This window comes from Marmota monax, unplaced genomic scaffold (assembly GCF_021218885.2).
Source record: "Marmota monax isolate L192 unplaced genomic scaffold, Marmota_monax_Labrador192_F-V1.1 WCK01_AAM20220418_F8-fsc00007, whole genome shotgun sequence".
Classification (NCBI taxonomy): Eukaryota; Metazoa; Chordata; class Mammalia; order Rodentia; family Sciuridae; genus Marmota; species Marmota monax.
The window spans coordinates 22,976,933-22,997,645 of NW_026692781.1; the positions used below are offsets into that span (position 1 = coordinate 22,976,933).

At 32.7% G+C, this 20,713-nt stretch overlaps 1 protein-coding gene across 1 annotated transcript; it reads right to left on the reverse strand.

Annotated features, from left to right (window-relative positions):
• Positions 1–12,054: 12,054 nt before the first annotated feature.
• Positions 12,055–20,088, reverse strand: Mstn (myostatin). The gene is made up of 3 exons (XM_046447424.2): positions 19,578–20,088; positions 17,416–17,789; positions 12,055–15,388 (listed from the first exon to the last, which is right to left on the reverse strand). Exons 1-3 carry the CDS (start codon positions 19,948–19,950, stop codon positions 15,008–15,010), a joined length of 1,128 nt encoding a protein of 375 aa, XP_046303380.1. The 5' UTR covers positions 19,951–20,088; the 3' UTR covers positions 12,055–15,007.
• Between the last annotated feature and the right edge of the window lie 625 nt (positions 20,089–20,713).

Below are 20,713 nucleotides of genomic sequence, written 5' to 3' on the forward strand. Positions count from 1 at the left end.
GAGTTGCAAATTTACAGGAATTTCAGGAATTGCACTAGAATTGACATATTCTAAATTATATTATAAAGGAAGCCAAAGAACATATAAATCATGCCAAAAATACTTAGCATCGGGAGGACTAGATGCCTTAGGGAATTGGTAATTTGATCCAAAGCCTGTCACCTGTTAAAATTTATCCTGGGTCACTAGTGACTGAAAATCATCACGACCTGACAGGTGTTCAGGATCGTGTGTAAACTGAAGTGGTGGACTCAGTATAGTTCCTATTTGACACGTGTATGCATTAAAACCACTGCAATATTAATTGATTATTATGCTGGCAATCTTGATTGAGGTGCCAAGGACTAACTGGCCTGAACTCTTTTCACCCCTACTGATGTGCCTTTTAAAATAGGTTCAAGTGTTCTGTATCCTAGAAAAGTGTGTTTGATCCTGTTTCTTTGACTAGATTGCTCCTAAAATTGACCTAGTATATTTTTCACAGAAGACCCCCTTGTTGTAACATCTGAGCTTTTTTCCTGGTGAAACATTTGTCTCTTTTGATTCATCCCCAAATGTAAAGCATAGGGATAAGTAGGCCTATTCCCCTAAAACATTTTCTTTTAAATGTATAAAAATTTACATGATTCATAATTAAATACTGCTAAAAGAATTGTTTTCCAATGTAGTTAATATTTGTTATTCAAAAACTCTTTTTTCATATAATAGAGAGTCAGAAATGAAAGAACTCCAAACAACCCTCCTTTGTTGGTAATAGGTATAGTACAGGAAAGAGAAAATAATTGATCTTCACTGGTATTTTACAGTAAGAAAAATAAATTCATTTTTCTCACTTAAGAATAATGATGATATACAGCTCTGTATTCATGGATTTATTCCCCAACCATGCCAGCAATGAGATTGTAGCCAACTGGGGGAGAAAGTCAGACTTTTAATAATCATCAAATAATTTTGTTAATTGTATATGTCCTACTTTCTACTCTTTAGCAAAAACATAAGTATGCTGCTTAAAAACTGACTTAATGTTATTCCTTGGTTAGTGGTTATGTATTCTTTTTTTAACTGGCAATTTATTCTCCCTTTCTACAAATCATTCCAGAATGATAAGAAAGGGTTGAAAATAATCTTAATTGTATCTACTTATAGCAAAAATAATGATAGCATGAATTTTAATGGTTTTCCAGTAAAGACAATAAATATAATTGTATGTCTACATTTCTGCCTCATGGTTAACGTTATGCCTTTGCTGAATAGCTGATCAAAGTTATGGACATATTTGTGATCATGGCATAAGATCAGTTTATCTATTTGTAGATATATTCATGAATTTATTATCTACATGCATTTAAACCGAACAGTTTGTAGAAAACAGTAACAGATTGGACTGATTATAAGTGAATTATTAGGTTTTGCTTCGCTATTTTTATATAATTATTCTAGACATTCCTCATACTTTATATGCTGTTTTCATATATTTTGTCATGCTGTCTTATCTCCACACTTTTTCTTCTTCCCAAGTAAATTTTAACACATCTTTCTAAGTTTAGAGTATCTGTAAATCCTTTTCTAGTCCTCTCACCATTTCTCCGCACCCATATCCCTTTATACTCCAGAGAATATTGATTTTTATTTTCATATACTTGGCAGTAGTGTTGTGGCTAGTTGTATTTGTGGTCTACTCAAAAGATATTATGGTTTGCTTAACATGTAGAAACACTTAGGGATATTTATTGAGCAGATTGAATAAATAGATAAAGCTTTATTCTTTTCATTTTTTTGTGTGTGTGTTTAAATCAATGTTTTGCTCCATGCTATTTAAATGAGCTCTAAAAAACCTAGGAAAATATCCACAGAGATACATCTAAATCTTTTGTTTCTAATGAACTTAATTTTTAAAATCCTGACCATAATTTTATTAACCACAGGTTTTAAGGGAGTTTTGATGATTGTTAATTTGCGTATATATGTTGAAAGAAATAGCTAATTGACTTTAAATTTTTTTGATTAATTATGTGGAAGTTCTATAAGTTCTTCACTTGAATCCAGGGGAAAGTGAGACAGGGCAGAATAGATGAAGGGCTGTAAATGGCTCAGGCATAGCAGTCTACAGCATAAACATTTTTCAACTTAATTATTGAAAAGTTTAAACATTTAAAAGCAGAGAAAGTAGTTTAGTGACTCCCCATTGAACCATCACATAACTATAACCATTATCAACTCATGGCCAGTCTTGCTTCATCTATTCTTTAATCCATAGTCCCTGCTCCAGATTGTTTCTCGAAGGCAGATCTATTGAGTCCTTATTTATATAAAATACAATGTATCCTTTTTAAATGTTAAGATAGAAGAGTTGGGACAATCAACTCAATAGAATATTTAAATTACCACAAACATCTTCCTCATACCACTTGATAATCTCTTCCTTCCCCACTTCCTGACAGTTGCTGATTTGTTTCTATTCCTGGAGTTTTGAGTTTTTTCTTATGTAAGTTCTAATAGCATGTAGATTTTTGTGTCTGGAATCTTTCACTTAACAAAAAGCTTTTGAAAGTCATTCATATTGTTGCATGTATCAATGATTGATTCCTTTATATTGTTCAGTTGTATTCTGTTTTATTTATTTATTCAACAGGACCTGGACATTTAGACAATAGATTATTTCCTGTTTGGGGTTATTATGAGTGAGACAATTCCGAATGTTCGTAAACATTTTATTTTAGATATGTGTATTTCTCTTGGGTAAATACCTAGGCATGGAATTACTAGGTCATCTGATGGGTACATTTATTTTTATGAGAAATGGTCAAATTATTTTCCAAAGTAGTATCCTATTTCATTGAGAATTTCAATGCAGATGTTTATCTTAATAAAATGATCCAGTTTTTAAAATTTTTGTTGCTAATAAATCTTTGATCTAAAGAGGTTAGTTATTTTTATGAGTCAAAGCAGTAAGACTCACTGAGGCAACTATCAAGACATCTTGCTGCTCACTGCTGGCAAGATCCTGGCTAGAGTTCTCTTGGACAGACACAGTGCAATCTTGCCAGCTATGTGCTCCCAAAATCACAATGTGGCTGTGGGCCATGGCACAGTACAGCTGACTCAATCTTTGCAGCATGTTTGGATTTAGGAAAGTCAGGGCTTATATCAGCCTGTATCTTACAAGATTGCAGATCCCAGAAGATTATTTTTCTGGTTAAATTCAGCTGCTGCTGTATACAGGAGGTTTGTATGTAGAGTCAAATATGTTCTTTTTAAATTTAAGAAATAATCATTGTCACTAAATTTGGAAAGAAAGCATAAGCAGTGGCATTCTAGTACATTATCCTTTAACCTGGGGAAATAACTTAAGTCAACAGTTTCAGATTCTTAACACTATTTTTTTAATCATCAGAATTTTGAAAGGTTCTATACTTAAGTCTATTAAGTATTTTCAGTTTTACTAGAAAATATAAGATGTTTTGTTTAGTCCTTATTTTCATATAGTAGAGAATAGATTAATATATCATTATCAAATTTCATTTTTAACCACCAAGGCTCTTTACTATTATCTAGTATACCCTATAAGCATAACTTATTGAATTAAACCTACTGGGACAACTTTCTAGAAGACCAAGTGCACACCCTGCTTTAGCAAATTGTAAGCACTAATTTGAATTACTCTATGCTAGTAAGAAAAATTTTGGTAATTTGTAAAAGAAGACATTTATATTTTATAACTGTCTGAATTCATAGCACAACACAATTTATAAAACATCAACCAAGAAATTCTGATGTCTCATTTTATTTTCCAAGAAGGCCAAATGGCCTGTTGATAATGGGGATATTGATGATTCCTTGACCTGAAGCAAAGTTTCAGTAAAAAAGTAAAATGGTTCTACGTGCAGGAGGGGACATTCTTGGATTCTACCTGCTGGGTAATCACACTTGCTTTCTTTTGGCTTTCTAAAACTATCTGAATTTTTGCCACAGCTGCCCAGATTGGAAGATGGACACAGTTCCACCGTTATATTCCTTTATATCAAATGTCATAGCCATTCAGAAACTGTCTAGGATGCCCAAGAATTTAAACACAATACATCATAGGGTTATTTTTAATGACAGTAAGATTCATCTGTTATTCATAATAACCTCGAGTCAACCTGAGGCCAGAACAAGGAGCTTGTGAAAGAAGTGCAATGCAGAGCTTGGAAGCAATGTCCCTTTCCTTGGACTCTGAATGTGTGGAGTAGTGAGACTTTCAGAAGGTAAAAGCAAAGACAGCTCACGTCCTGAATAGCGTACAGGGATGTATTTAGAGATTGGATTTCATAGCCAAGATAGGAGTATTTGTAGCTAGAAACATGAAAGTTAAAACAGTTGAAAAGGACTAAAAAGACATAGCAAAGTTAGCTTTGCAAAAGACAAAGCTCAGTTGATATCCATGTAGCTCTTGAGCCAGAGTCAATTCCAGAAACTGATGATTCTGTCTTCCTTAGGATTCAAGGTGTGATTCCACATCTAGTGGGGGTGAATTATAATACTCCCCAAATGGAAATGAAGATATAAAGCTTTATCTCTTTAATGACTCTAATTTTACTTTTAAAACTATACTACCTCTAAAGCATTTGCTGATCGAAATTGCCTCTTTTGACAATCAAAAACTAAGGTGAAAAATTTCTAGAGATTTGTTTTACAACAATGTCAATATGGTCAAGACTAGTGAAATGTAAATTTTAAATGGTTACAATGGTAAATTTTAGTTTTTAACCACAATTAAGAACATATTAGGAGCTTTAGAGCTTTTTTGACTATTACTCTCTTACAGCATTTCTCACTTCATAAAGGGTCTTCCTCCATTTCTATACTGGTTTTCTAGTTGGATTGTGAGCAGAGAGGCTTTTCTAGCTATGTGGCCTTGCTGAGGAGCTAACTAGTCCTCACAGGCTTCTTATATGGTTTATTTTGCTTGGAATCAAGACATTATCCTCTCTCTCCTCTTGATGCATCTGCTTTAATTTAGCTGGGTTTTATGGTGATTGAGTGCCCTATACTGGTAGCAACTAAAATATTGTTAGTTTCACCAGATTTTTGGAAGCATTGTGATGGCTCCTACTGTTGATGACTATACTATTTGCCTCCATTTATGACATCCTTGTACTCTATCATCTGTATCTAAACAGCTAACCCAAAAGCCTGTTCAATAAACTATACCCTCTTGGAGACCTGGTGGCTTTTAGATGCTTTCTAAGAAACCATCCGGAAAGTTCAGGATGCAGAATGGATCCCCTTGGTCTAGGCACCTATTAATTCATTGATACTCAATTACTTTGACACCATATTAAATGTAGGAATGTGCCATGAAGAGGAATTTCCTAGAGCTTTTTAACTCTCCACACTACATAGAAATCAGGGCATAAGGATCAGTATTCTTTGATACTCTCAATTTGTTTGAATTTTCTACTTCACCTACCTCCATCAATTCAAGTTTGATCTAAAAAGAGAATAGGAAAGCTTGAATGCAATCTTCCACTTTCTCACTCCCCTTTTTTCTCCTCTTCAAATAAAAAAAAAAAAGTCATAACACATTCCAATATCCTAGGTAGTGTTTTCTCTCCCTTTCCAGGGACTATAAGCCTCAGTCCAGTGGCTTACTCTTAATTATCAAAATATAATATTGTGAGAAAGGGAAATATTACCAAGAAGGAAAAAATTGGGTGCAGATATTTTTTAAATATCCTTCACTTCACCTGAAAATCTTTGTAGATTCCTCTGTCTTCCTGATTCCCGTTGCCTGTTCATTATATCTCCTTCATGCATCTCATGCATTCTTTTACCACTATTGCTACTGCCCAAATAAAGGACAGGTATGAATTTCTGGAATTAAAGTACCTACACACAACTAGCTGTGTGAACTGAAATAGTTTCTTATCTCTCTGTGCTTCAATTTGTACCAATTATAAAATATGAATAATCACAGCCCTACTTTTTTTAGATTCTTGTTTTTTTGTTCTTTATAGAAATACATGACAATAGAGTGTATTTTGACATATTACACTTACATGGAGTAGAACTTATTCTTATTAGAATCCCATTCTTGAGGAGTGTCACTGGTTGTGTGTTCATATATGAATATAGGAAAGTTATGTCTGATTAATTTTACTAGCTTTCCTATACCCCCTCCCTTCTCTTCATTTACAGTTGTCTAATCCAATGAACTTCTATTCTCTAGCACACTCACATACCCTTATTGTGTGTTAGCATCCACATATCAGAACATTCAGCCTTTGGTTTGTGGGGGGTTGTCTTATTTCACTTAGCCTGATAGTTTCCAGTTCCATACATTTACTGGCAAATGCCATGATTTCATTCTTCTTTATGGCTGATTAATATTCCATTATGTGTGTATGTGACATTATCTTTACCCATTCATCTGTTAAAGGGTTTCTAGTTTGGTTCCATAGCTTAGCTATTGTGAATTGAGCTGCTATAAACACTGATGTGGCTACATCACTGTATAATGCTGATTTTAAATCCTTTGGGTAGATACCAAGGAGTGGGATAACTGGGCCAAATGATGGTTCCATTCAAAGTTTTCTGAGGAATCTCCAAACTGCTTTCCATAATGATTGCACCAATTTGCAGCCCTACCAGCAATGTATGAGTGTACATTTTCCTCTACATCCTGCCAACATTGATTGTTACTTATATTCTTGATAATTGCCATTCTGACTGGAGTGATTTGGAATATCAGTGTAGTTTTAATTTACATTTTTCTAATTGCTAGAGATGTTGAACTTTTTTCATATATTTGTTGATCATTCATATTTCTTCTTTTGTGAAATGTCTGCTCAGTTGCTTTGCCCATTTATTGCTTGGTTATCTGGGTGTTTTTTTTTTTTTGGTGTTAAATTTTTTTGAATTATTTATATATCCTGGTGATTAATATTCTATCTGAGGTGCAGTTGGCATATTTTCTCCCATTCTGCAGGATCTCTCTTCATGTTATTGTTTCCTGTGCTGCAAAGTCACTTTTTTGTTTGATGCCATCCCATTGATTGATTCTCGATTTTGCTTCTTGTGCTTTAGGAGCCTTGTTGAGGAAGTCAGTTCCTAAGCCAACATGATGTTGGGCCTACATTTTCTTCTAGTAGGCACAGGGTCTGTGGTATAATGCCTAGAGTTATCTTTGAGTTGAATTCTGTGCAGGATGTGAAGGATTAAATTTCATTCTGCTACATATGGATTTTCAGTTTTCCAAACACCATTTGTTCAAGAGGCTATTTTTTTTTCTCCGATGTATGTTTATAGTGCCTTTGTCTAGTATGAGGTAACTGTATGTATGTGGGTTTCTCTCTGTGTTTTCTATCCTGTGACATTGGTCTTTATGTCTGTTTTTGAGCCAATACCATGCCATTTTTTATACTATGGCTCTGTAGTATAATTTAAGGTTTGATAATGTGATGCCTCCTGTTTCACTCTTCTCAATAAGGACTGCATTGGCTATTCTGAGCCTCTTGTTTTTCCAAATGAATTTCATGACTGCTTTTTCTATTTCTATGAAGAACACCATTCGAATGTTAATGGGAATTGCATTAAATCTGTATAATACTTTTGGTAGTATGGACATTGTGACAATATTAATTCTGCTTATCCAAGAACATGGAAGAGCTTTCTATCTTCTAAGGTCTTCTTTAATTTCTTTCTTTAGTGTTCTGTAGTTTTTATTGTAGAGGTCTTTCACTTCTTTTGTTAGATTGATTCCCAAGGGTTTTTTGTTTTGTTTTGTTTTGAAGCTATTGTGAATGGGATAGTTTTCCTAATTTCTCTTTCAGCTGATGATAGCCCTACTTCTACAGATGAAATAATCACCTAAAGGACTTTGAACAGTGCCTGGAATATAGTAAATGCCCAATTAATGTTAACTATTAATGTTTGCTCCTTATCACTTCTCCCCTAGACTAGCAATTTCTAATTGAATTCATTGTCTTTGTAGGTTCTTTTATTTATACTATTATAGGAATTCAGAGGAGCTGAGAATTGGATGAGAAAAATTACATCTTTATTTTAATGCATATTTAATTGAAATCCGACCTCTTTCCATTCTGAAAATGTAGGCTTGAAATCACAGTATTCACAGTATCTATGAGCATGTCACCAACAGAAATCAAAAATACTTAATATCAAATTTCAATTATTTCAGGTATTTATATGCTCATCACTACTTTTAAATTTCAGTTATTTCAGTTAACTAATTACTACTTTTAAATTATGGTAATTACTCAAAATATTGCTAAATTTAATTTACTCTATTAATATTTTTTCTGGATTTTGTCATATTCCATATTTAAAATATTTTGACAAATTACATTCAATATTACTGGTGTCTTTTATAAACTAATGTATTTAGACCATTATCCTGAGAAATGATTTGTGGGCTTTAGCAGAGTTTAACACAAAAAAAGGTTACAACACCTCAAGTAAAGTGGATTAAAAAAAATGCGTCTAACCATATTCCCCCTCCTTAAAAGGACTCACTGGCTCTCATCACTAAGAGGTATCAAGGATAAAATCTTTAGGGAAACATGCAGGGCTTATCCTGGGTGTGACTCCAAGCTTGTGACCCACTGCTCATCACGTACTTCCAAGGCCCTATCCCTCCAACCATTGAGAATTACTGGCAGGACCTCTAAGGCACCCTGACTCCTTTCTGTCTGCATTTGTATGTATATGTTTTGCTTTGGAATGCCCTCTTCCTTCTTCCTTACTCATCCATCGAAATTTTATTCATAATCAAAGACATTGCTATTATCACCTCCTCCTTTAAATCTTTATGAGCACTTACTTAGTGGGGCTCAGGTGACTTTTCCTCTTTCTCCTGTTTTAGCATCCATGCAGTCATCAAAGTAAGTGTCCATGGGGCACCATTTGTCCCGTTTTATTTAAGTGTTTACTCTTACTGTTTGCTTTCTGATGTCACTAGACTGAGTTCTTTGAGGGAAGATTATGTTTTGTTCCTCACCTCCCTCCATAGACAGTTGCATCTAGTACTCAGTTAAAGGTAAAATATGATGGCACAGGGATAGGAATTGATCCTTTATTTCAGAAGGAAATTACCAGGGGCATTCTGAATTATTTTTGCTCCTACTTCTGGTAACATTGAAGGAAAGCATTACTCTTTTGAGAGGCTGAATGACATACTGCATGGAACTAACAGAGACTGAGGAAAGTCTTTGTGACTTTTGGGGACAGAGTATGTGTAATATTTTTCCTCAGAAATCATGAGAGAAAGGCTTCAGTAGAAGTGAAGGACACTCTCCTAAAAGGATTGTTGTTTTGAGCTATATGTCCCATACCTACAGTGAAGGGGTAATTAAAATACAATGATAGATGTAACAAATGAATGAAAATGGGTAGGGATGTTACTGGTATTTTCTGTCTGGTGGGAAATCTTGTTATCATCATATCCTACTGTTTTAACATTCGTCCTCACTAATTGTATTTAGATTTCAAGAAGATTCCTAATTTTACCCCAGGTCTCCTGTGTTATTGCTAAATTCTATGTAAATGACCTTTTGGATATATGAATCCACGTAGTTGTTAGGATAACTATCCATTGGGCACCATTCCATATTTCAAGTCAGCAAAGATATTATCATAAATGATGACAGCTATCATGGTCACCTGAAGAAAAGTAAATTGAATTCTTACCTCATACTTGTGACAAAATAGAGTTGAGATTAAAGATTTTAAAAACAAATAACAAAATGATGGGAGTATTACAAAATAAAGAATGCTAAACATGCTCTATGTCAGAATATAAACATACTGGAAAAGGCCTTTCTAAATATGACCAAAAAAAAAAATAAAAGAAAAACAGAAGACAGAAATAAAGACTAACATATGTGACATCATACAATTTTTTTTTCAAATTCTTCATTAAAAAAAAAAGTAGACTAGGTATGTAGCTCATTGGTAGAGTGCTTGCCTAGCATGCATAAGACCCTCAGTTTGATGTCCAGCACTACAAAAAAAAAAAAAAAAATGAAAAAAGACAAATGGAAATGAATAGGACAAATGCAAATATAAAGTTAATATAAAGTTAATAGGAAAGGAAATACAGATTATTTTTGAACATGAACATGAAATGATTAATAACCCCATTCAAAATAAATAAATGTCTTTAAAATTATGATTGTATTCCATTTTTACCTGTCAGACCAGAAATATGAGCAATGAAAGTACGGGAAAATAAATAGTTTCATATATTGTTAATGGAAATATAAGTTAGTAAGACCTCTACAGAATACAAGTTGAATTATCTGTTAAAGATAATCATATCCTTTGACTCTGCAAAGTAAAATTTTCCCAACACATGCACGCGTGTGCACAATTTGGCCCCCTTCCTCAGTATACACGGCCATGGTCATGTAACTGGAGCAGCCATCTTTTAACCACAGAGACAACTCCAGGGTCAAGCAGATACCCTGAGGATGACAGAGGGCAGAGGGAGAAAAATCTTCATGGATACTATGGAGCTATTGGCTACATTATACCTAGAGGGGTCTTACATTAGAACCTATATGAGACAATACATTTCTCAATGATTTAAGCCATATTTGAATTGGGATTATTGTTATTCACAACTAAAAGTATCCTAAATAAATAAATATGTGTATAGAATGTATATACATATTTCTACACACATATACTGTGTATTTAAATTTGAGTATCCTGTTACTAAATCTGTTATAACCACTGCTCTATATTTGAAATATATTATTTTCTTTTATATATTATTTTCTTTTAAATAAATTTTAAATTTATTTTCTTTTAACAACTAATATGAGCTGCATGAGCTCAGTATTTATTGTCTGTATATCTCTATCAGTAAAGGAAAGAGCTTTGCTGGCCCTTCAGTTGCAGAACTATTTCTTCCATGAGTGGCCCTCTTCATGCCATATGTTTTACTTATAGGAATGCAGCTTACCTTATGCATAGTTGGGAAGGTAGTTAGATTCTCATCAACTCTATGCAGCTTCTTTAGAATTCTGTTTGTCTCTGGAGCTGTAAAGAATTTATTTACTATAAGACACAGGTCCTGGTAGGTTCTAACTTTGGCGACAGTTTTACTGACTGCTGGGTCATGTCTACAAGTAGCAGGGGACTACCTTCATCCATTCTTCTTTGCTATAATTTACCTCTGGCACCTGGCCTTACTCAGAGCCCAACATGACCTGGGATTCCTCAGTAGAATCCTTCACCTAGAGTGCAGGCATCTACATAATTCACTCCATTATTTGAGTTGCCTGAGAAGTATGCAGCTTTTCAGGAAGATATTCTTGGAGCTTGAAGCCAAGTGGTTGCCTAGTGACCTCCTGATTATTTCCATTTAACAATTTGGATTTTCTCCCACAGTCAGTTTAGTGTGCTCTATAAACCGGGGGTTTATGCTTAATTTCCACTTCCAGAATTCTATCTCAGCATCATGAGGATCTGATGGCATCATGTGGGCACTTTCTTGTGTTGATATATTTGGTTTTTGGCTGGTTGAGATAATGCCAAAATTCTGAGCTCTCTGGGAATAGAGCCAAGAGACATTTAGCTTCTTAGTCAGAGTTAGTGTCTGTGGGAGCGGATCTGGGAAACTCTTGTAGAGGATTTATGGCCAAAACTACGTAATCAAATTTTGTTCTGAATAGGGTCCTTTATAAGACATTAGGGGAAAAAAAACTGACATAACACTTGTAGGAAAAGTTTTAAAAGAATAATTTTGAATGGTTAGGAAAACGATTAAAGGGGTGAATTAGTATATAGCCTTTTTTATGAATTTAGTTTAAAGGTACCTTTAAGATTAATTGAATCAAATAACTGTTGGTCTTGTTCAGGTGGACTTCCAACAGATCTCCTTAGGAACAGAATTTGAGACTATTTTTAAGAATGAGTTAATACTAATACTATGAGTTAATACTAATGAATACTAATGAATAGCGTTTTGCCTGTAGTACATTTATAGAGCTAATAAAGTAAAGTTTATTAAATTCAGTTTTAAAGAAAGTAAATATATGACATGTGTTTAATTAAAACATTATCTTTATTATGAAGCAGAAATAACATTGTTGAAATATTAGAAACCTTCTTTCTTATAGTAATCTAGAACTGGGCTCATTGAAAACTAAGCATATATGTCTGTTTCATTGCCAAGCTATATATTTCTGTATCCGGAATATTTAGTGTAATGTTAAGCCTGATGTGAACTATTAAACCTTTATAAGTTATACAATGAGGAAGTTGTTTGCCACTGTTCTACATGCATTTTATGCCCATCGGATAAACTACAAGGCCTCATATGTAAAGTCTTACATTTAAAGCATCTATGTTCTTCATTGGATATGCTACTGAGGTATTTTAATATAGGGAATATATTTAAGTATTCCTTATAACTAGTGTTTTAAATGGCACCAAAAGCAATTTTTCTTTTAGCCATGTATGATATCTAAAGTAAATGCACTCAGTTTTTGAAGACTTCCTTTGCAAGAAGCCATCTAGACATGAATGAACTAAATTTAGTACCATTTTGCATTGCTCAACATCTTACCTCAGGGATGACCAAAATAAGAATAATTTACCTTAATGTGTTTTGCAATATGTAAGCTGGAATTGAATGACCATGGAAATAAAATTTCAGCACCATATGTCACATGCCAGGAAAGTCATAACTTGCATATCATTGCTGTGTTTTAATTTCTTTATTATAATATTGATAGTATTCATGTATTTAATTTTAAAAAGTGATCATTTGATAGTTTATATGGATTTTTATGTTACTGTTTTAATAAGTACTATTAGAGTGAATTATAAAGCAAGTACATAATGCATTTGAATTTAAACTTCTGTTATTATGCAAATATAAATTATTATATTTTATATTAATTATGAATGATTTGTTTCAAAATCATAACATAGTAGAATTTTAGTCATCACCCCATTAAACTTAGTCACAGCTTTATGGCTGTTTCTAAACTAATGGAGGCAGAGAAGAATAACTTCAAAAATCTTTATGTATATGTTGCACTTGTGGATTTTCAGGTACTTTGTAACTGTTTTGCTATTCATTTTGAAAACTGGTGACCCAAATGTTCAGATAAATTTGTCACTATCATTAAGTACTAGGAAAAAGACATAGCTTCCCTGTTTCTCTGTGGCTTCAGTAGAACTTGTTGTAACTCTAGGACCATACACCCTTGCCAAATGCAATGCATTTGGAAATTGAACCTATGAAAACATATAAATAGTTTTCAGGTCAAGATAAAGGGAAATGAAACAGACATAATTATTATTGATTTTGTATGTGTAAAACAACTTGATAAGGACCAATTTAGAAGGAATTTGACTCATAAGAAATAAGAGCAGATGACCTAAAGTTTCTGAACAAACTTTTGTGCGAAACCATTAGACTTTAATAATAAACTGAAAATCAGAAATCAACTTAATTATTATAACATAAAACTGTTATGTCTTTCAAAGATGTGAAAACACTTTAATTTATGTTGCTTCTACACATTGATGTAAGAAATAATTTCACTTAGTAATAAGTACAATGAATTTGGTTGACAAAATCCCAATTTACAAAATAAAAGTAAATAAATGCAGAAATATATTCATTACCAAATCAGAAAATAAAAGCAATAGCTCTTATTGAGATATGATTTTTATTATCCTTTCAGATAATGGATTTAATCATTTTGGTATGCTTAGTAATATTTATACTATTAAAGTAATGGAACGTTGAGATTTGAATACAATGACAGTAAACCATTGGAATTTCACATTCACATTATACAGTCATCATGAATCCATACGTGAATGTTGATAATGTAAAAAAATATAAAATGATTGTAATATAACCATCTAACCAATAACATATGGAGTTTTAAGACCACTATTTTATTTGCTAATTTGCTTTGAAATATAAGCAGTTGCTGTTCTGTGATACATGACATGTCTTTGTGCCTTAATACTTAATTTGAAATATCCTTAATGTAAAAATATACCAAAGTAAATAAAAAAGGAAACACTTATTTACAAAACAATATTGTATACACATTATATAAATGCAATTGTTTCAAAGTCTTTTACAATATTGATAGAATCAGTCATTTCCATAATTTTACCATAAAAACTACAATGTTGCAAAGGCAGAGTGTAATTTTGAAATTTTAATAAAAATGAATACTATTTGACTGCCTTTTAAAATAATGCAGTTTCTCCAAGTATGCTGTGGAATTGAAAGCCTACCTCTAGAAAAATGATTCTTCTTTCATTAAAGAAAATCCATTCTCCATTTGGAGGTGTTTGAAAATGCACCTGAAGAAAGGAGAAACTTATGATTTTACCAAATGTTTTTTATTTGATAAACCTGCTAATATCAGTCATTCAGCCTATTGTATTAGCACCATTGGTATGGATTATTAATGTACTCTCCAATCATAATAGGAATGGAAATTTGCATGTGGCATACCATCCCTATTTTGTGGAATTTTATCTTACCAAGTATGCTATCATACAATATAAATGCAAATGAATAAGGATGTTTCAAATGATGATATATGACAATCCTGCATTTTACCAATACTATATATATAGATTTTTTTCTGAAAATATTAAGTGAAACTGTAAAGAAATAGACTTTAAAGCATACTCCTTCAACTCACCAGAACACAAGGAGAATTTCTTTAATTTCCTTGCCTATGTTGTTGTTGTGATATATATGAATGTGAATGTAATTTGATCTCCTTCTAGTTCAACAACCCTGGAAATCATAAAACTTCCTATTGTATGATTTATTTTGATGGTTAAATGCCAACCATTGCATATATTCTCTCTTTTAGTTCATATACTGTAGCTTGTGCTTAAGTAACTATAGCATACTCTAGGCCTATAGCCTGTGGTACATAATTTCACAGTTTCAAAATTGTTGAGGGGAAGACCTTCCATGTTTTAGGAAGTTATGAACGTAATATAAATCTCATGAGCACCCACAGCGGTCTACTACCATGGCTGGAATTTTCCCATATATTATTTGCTCTTTTCCATTAAAATATAACATATTAATTGGAGACATCTTTGTGGGAGTACAGCAAGGGCCTGCTGAACCTCGGGGGTTTGCTTGGTGTACAAGATGAGTATGAGGATATTTTTGTAAAAATACAAATTCACACTCTCCAGAGCAGTAATTTGCCTTGTATCTTTTGGGTGCAATAATCCAGTCCCATCCAAAAGCTTCAAAATCTACTGTTAGTGGGTACCGACAGCATCGTGATTCTGTTGAGTGCTCATCACAGTCAAGCCCAAAATCTCTTCTGGATCTTTTTGGTGTGTCTGTAACCTTGACCTCTAAAAAGGGATTCTGTGTGTAAAGGAAAGAATAATTAGTAATATTAATAGAACTTAATGAAACTTCCGAAGTCATTATTAGAAGAAACTAATCATTTGTTTATATCACATTTAATTTTTAAAAAAGCATGGTATTGAGGAATTTTAATTTACACTAAGCTTGGGTTTCCTCTTATGTCTCAAAGAATAGAACAATAATACAAATTTTTCTACGGTCAGTTCATTCTGTTTTTTTAATTTTTGTTTTCCCTGATTTGATTATCAGACTGCCTGATTTTCAAGGCACAAAATAGATGCCTTGAAAATTTTTATGGGAAGAAAGGGAGGACAGGGAAGGAGACTGAGGAAGAGAGGAAAGAGATGAGTTTCCCCTTTTCATGGTTGTTTATTGTGTGTTGACTACACAAGTCTGATGATTCCTGGAGGGATAGGTATGCTTATCCATCCAGTGTTCCCTAGGTCTTTACTCAGGGAAACATGGATGTCAAAGCCAGAGCAAAGAGCTACCTCTGAGCAGTGTGTGGATTATAATGGGGGAAAGGAAAGTAGGGTGTTGAAGGTAGTTCCACATATATTGGGTTCAAAAGAGAATCCCTGAAGGAGGGAAAGACAGATTTATAAGAAGACATAATAATGTCCTTTTTTTTTTTAGTCTTTTACTGAAAAATACTTCTGTTCAGGTATTTAAATAATAAAATTTGCCAGCACTGTTACTGCCCCAATCTTTCAATGTAAGATTTCATTTACTTTTAAGTGGAAAAATCTGAGGAATACATCATATTTACCACCTGTTTAATTATAATTAAAACCTATCACATTTTGATCATTAAAATACTACCTATAGAAAAGAATACTTTCCTAAATAATTGGTAGTTTTAATTTTGTATAAAAATGAAAATGGACCAGGTAGTTGTTATTACTTAAGATTGTCAAAAAGAGTGATATCATTTGGGAAGTCAATAATATTTAAAGTAGCACATATAAAAAATAGATCATTTGGAAAATTATATAGTCTTTTAAGCAATATGTTTTCACTTATAGAAGATCTGATTTACTAATTATATAATTACAGCCATGACCATTTATAGATTTAAAAGATAACTTGTATTTATTGTTTCCAAGTATAATCTTCTGTTGTAAAATTATGCCAATAGAGAGAAGTAAAAATACTTGGTCACATTAAAAACATTTTTAGAAACAGAAGCAACAGGACTCCATAAGCTAGAAAAATTACCCTAAGTTTATACTAGGTTTCTAAATTTTTTGAATCAATTTTTATAATATATAAAATATTGTCACCCTTGGCCCGATGTTAAATTAGTTGGCATTTCCTAAGTAAACTCTTGCACAAGAATGCTAAGGCAGATCAGAAACAAGCTAGGTATCAAAGGTTAAGTAGCCTGGAAATTGAAATTTTATTAGGGGTATTCCACAAAGTAATATACACAGGCACCAGTATGTTAACATCCTGCAAGTACTGAACATATTTGTCAGAAGGCCCTTAAATATATTTTGTAAAATATGATCCTACATGTATACTTAGTTAATTGATATAAATAAAAACAATTTAAGTATAATCATAACTCAAAAAAATTTTTAAAGTTCATTTTTTCTGCTTTATGTAAAGACAATATTTTTCAACACATTTGGGAAAAATAAATGAGAGAAAAATGTTCTGATTTGTTGGGTATGTATTAAAATCTATAGAGTTCTTATTTTTATTTATATAATCATATATCATATCAATGAGATCCACTTTATATTTCATTACCAATTCAAAAGAACTCCTTATGAAGTTAAAAACCATGGTATGGTTGTTTTCTAAAATCTTCATGCAAAGTAAGAGTAGCAAGGGAGTGTTTCATAGGATATGAAATTGGAAACCTACATTTATTGGGTACAGGGGCTACCGTTGGGGTAAGATACTTTTGTCTAGCTTGTAAGCATAGGAAATTGACAATTATTTTCACTATTATTTGTTCACAGTGTGAATAAAAACATAACAAAGTAGTTAGAATGTTATTTTAAGTTATCTCTTACCAGCCCATCTTCTCCTGGTCCTGGGAAGGTTACAGCAAGATCATGACCATTCTCATCTAAAGCTTTGATTTCAATGCCTAAGTTGGATTCAGGTTGTTTGAGCCAATTTTGCAACACTGTCTTCACATCAATGCTTTGCCAAATACCAGTGCCTGGGTTCATGTCAAGTTTCAGAGATCGGATTCCAGTATACCTTGTACCGTCTTTCATGGGTTTGATGAGTCTCAGGATTTGCACAAACACAGTTGTAGGAGTCTTGACGGGTCTCAGATAAATCCACAGTTGGGCCTTTATTACTTTATTATACTGTATTTTAGAGCTAAACTTAAAGAAGCAACATTTGGGTTTTCCTTCAACTTGCATTAGAAAATCAGCTAAAATGAATAAGAAAAAATTATTGAAATGAGTTCCCATTTTAAAATGAATAAAATTCCTCCATATTAATATCACTTTTCACCATTGGGATAATGTATGCATAGGTAGTCTTTCAAAATGAAATACTATGTAGAACTTCATTCATAACTCAGAAAAATATCAAAGAAAATAATTACTCTAGCTGTTCAGAGTTTTTAAGATACATGTATTTTCAGCTATTTATGAGGAATTATTCCCCTTCCAGAGAACTAAGGACTAAGGAAACTTTTATAAAGGAATGAGCAGTGGATGAAATTTTCAAATGATGATGATTAGAGAGAACAAGAGACACTGTGGAGGAACATCCACTTAGAATTCTTTGGGAATCTGAGTAGTTACACTTACTGAGCAGCTGTACCAATCAGTCTGGATGAAGGAACCCTTCCCCCAGGCCTGAATTACCTGGGGACAAGACACACTGAGCAACTTACTGAGCCTCAGGAATGAGCAGAAAATTTACTACATCTGTTACACTTGGCCTTGGAATAGCCTTTCAAAGGAACAAAATTAAGCAGGTAATTAGCACAAAAAATTTAGATGTCATATTTGAGTTGTCTCACAAGTTAGAAAGTATTGTCTTTAGGGCCAGCCTGTCACTGTAGGCACAAACACTGACAATTTCTTCTCTTCTGGTGTTCCAAAATTGTGAATAAATAAGGCAATGCTATTCCAGGACTATTTGATAGCAGAATCTTAAATGAAAATTATTTATTGCTTTGTAATTTGGGTACTTAATAAGGGAAAAAATAATTTGAAACTCTTTCAGTCTGGTTTAAAGTATGTAAAGTGCTTTATTAAGGCAAGATCACAGACACATGGCACAAAAATTTTTCTTGTCATGCCTTCTCTATCAAGGTGCCTATCCCCCCTTCCTGAAGAAAGTATTCTTTTTGAGCTAACTGAAAAAAAAACTGTATGAAATATATTATCTTTCAGAAACAATGTTGATACTACAGTTAATAGTCTTCCCTCTCATGAATAATAAAATATTTTAGAACATTATTAGACAACATGCCTGCATAGAAATAGGCAGACTGGGTACTCTCAATAAGAGTATTATGATCAAGGTACAGGACATCGTGAGTCACAACCTACCCGATTAAAATATTTATTTCCTAGGCATTTTCTGATACTTAGCTCACAATTATCTCTAGGTTATATTTACTTTATCAATGCCCTTACTAAATTAAATATTTAAATTTATTTTACTCTTTGGTGTAAGAGCTTTCAAAATTAAGTATTTTATTTTATTAAGAACATAAAAACATTATGAAAGATGGTTTTAAATAACAGAAATCATTCTAGGTGCACAGCAGTGCTCAAATAAGCTTAAACATCCAGCAAATTTCTTATGATTAGTGAAAAACTTATTATAAATGCTTATTTTGGACAAATAAATGCAATTTACAATTTTATGTAAGTTCTTAACATTGCTTGTGGTATTTCCCAGTCCTTCTCTTGGTAGTATTAATCAGTGAAAGTATAAGCATGCTGTATTTTCCATAGTAAACTGAATAATACTAATGCTCTACATTTTTTTTTAGATTTTTACCTCTATAAGGAAATAAATAATGCAGCATATTTGTCTCAATATATTTCTCATGAAACCTTGAAAAAAAGAACCTCTTTTTTTTCTCCTACTTACAAGCCAACAGCTTGTTAAAAGAGCCTGAAAATAGATCTGTTTCTCATAAACACTAGAACAACAGTCAGCAGAACTGATGATATACACTAACAGAACTACTTACACTCTGTAGGCATGGTAATGATTGTTTCCGTCGTAACGTGATAATCATCATCTTCCAAAGAACCATCACTGCTGTCATCCCTCTGAACATCGTACTGATCAATCAGTTCCCGGAGTGGAGGAGCTTTGGGTAAAAGTTGTCTTATAGCATCTTTGCTGATGTTAGGAGCTGTTTCCAGACGAAGTTTACTGAGAATCTGAATTTTTATGGCTTCTATTCTTGAATATTTAGTGTTTTGTCTCCAAGTACATGCATTACACAGCCCCTCTTTTTCCACATTTTCTTTTTGCTCACTGTTCTCATTTAGATCCACTGGACCAGCAACAATCAGCATAAACAGGTAAATATAAACATAGATTTGCAGCTTTCGCATGATTTTAAAACCAATACAATCCTTTTCCTGGTTCTTCTTTTTTTCCTTTTGCTTTTCTTTTGCTTTTGAGCAATCCCAAGCAAACTTTTAATGCACGTACAGTCTGAGAGACAACTTGCCACACCAGTGAATCTTTTATACTGTATTCCAAGTGGCTTTTTATATTCCAACTTAGATGAGACAAGTGTCGTCAGGATCTATGATTGGCTCTTGCTCCACAATGAATCTCGCTGTCAGAGGTTAAAACCCTGTCTGTCACAAGTCACCAAGCAGTATTTTGTTACAGTCGAGGGTGAGCTGATTCATTTGACTACTTCATAAAAGAAATAAATCCACAAATAATGAAAGATATATGTGACATTTGAAAAATTAAAGTTCATGTTAATAATCATGTTAATAATAATATAAACTACACTGAAATCTTATTTTTATAAAACTCTCAAGTTATAATTTAAATTAGTGAATTTAAATTTATACTTCATAATTAAAATATAAAATGTTACTTCCTCAAAAATTAAAATGATTCTATATTATTTAGGCAAGTGTTTAACGTAAAATTATTTTTATTTGTTGTATTATTTTTAGCACTTTTTAATTAGGGAATAAAAATTAGAAAGACCTGAATTAAAAGAAAAGTAAGATTGTGATACTATTAAAGATTTTCATCTATAATTGAAAAAACTTGTTTTCCTGACTAAATTGTTAGCACATATTGAAAATCATTCTTATAATAGTATTACATTGTGCATGAAATTACTTTTAA

Excerpts from the sequence above, each read along its gene's own strand:
- Mstn (XM_046447424.2), bottom strand. The coding sequence starts at position 19,950 with ATGCGAAAGCTGCAAATCTATGTTTATATTTACCTGTTTATGCTGATT. Across the intron at positions 17,790-19,577 it reads CATTACCATGCCTACAGAGT|CTGATTTTCTAATGCAAGTT; the intron begins GTAAGTAGTTCT and ends TATTCATTTTAG. Across the intron at positions 15,389-17,415 it reads GACCAGGAGAAGATGGGCTG|AATCCCTTTTTAGAGGTCAA; the intron begins GTAAGAGATAAC and ends CTTTACACACAG.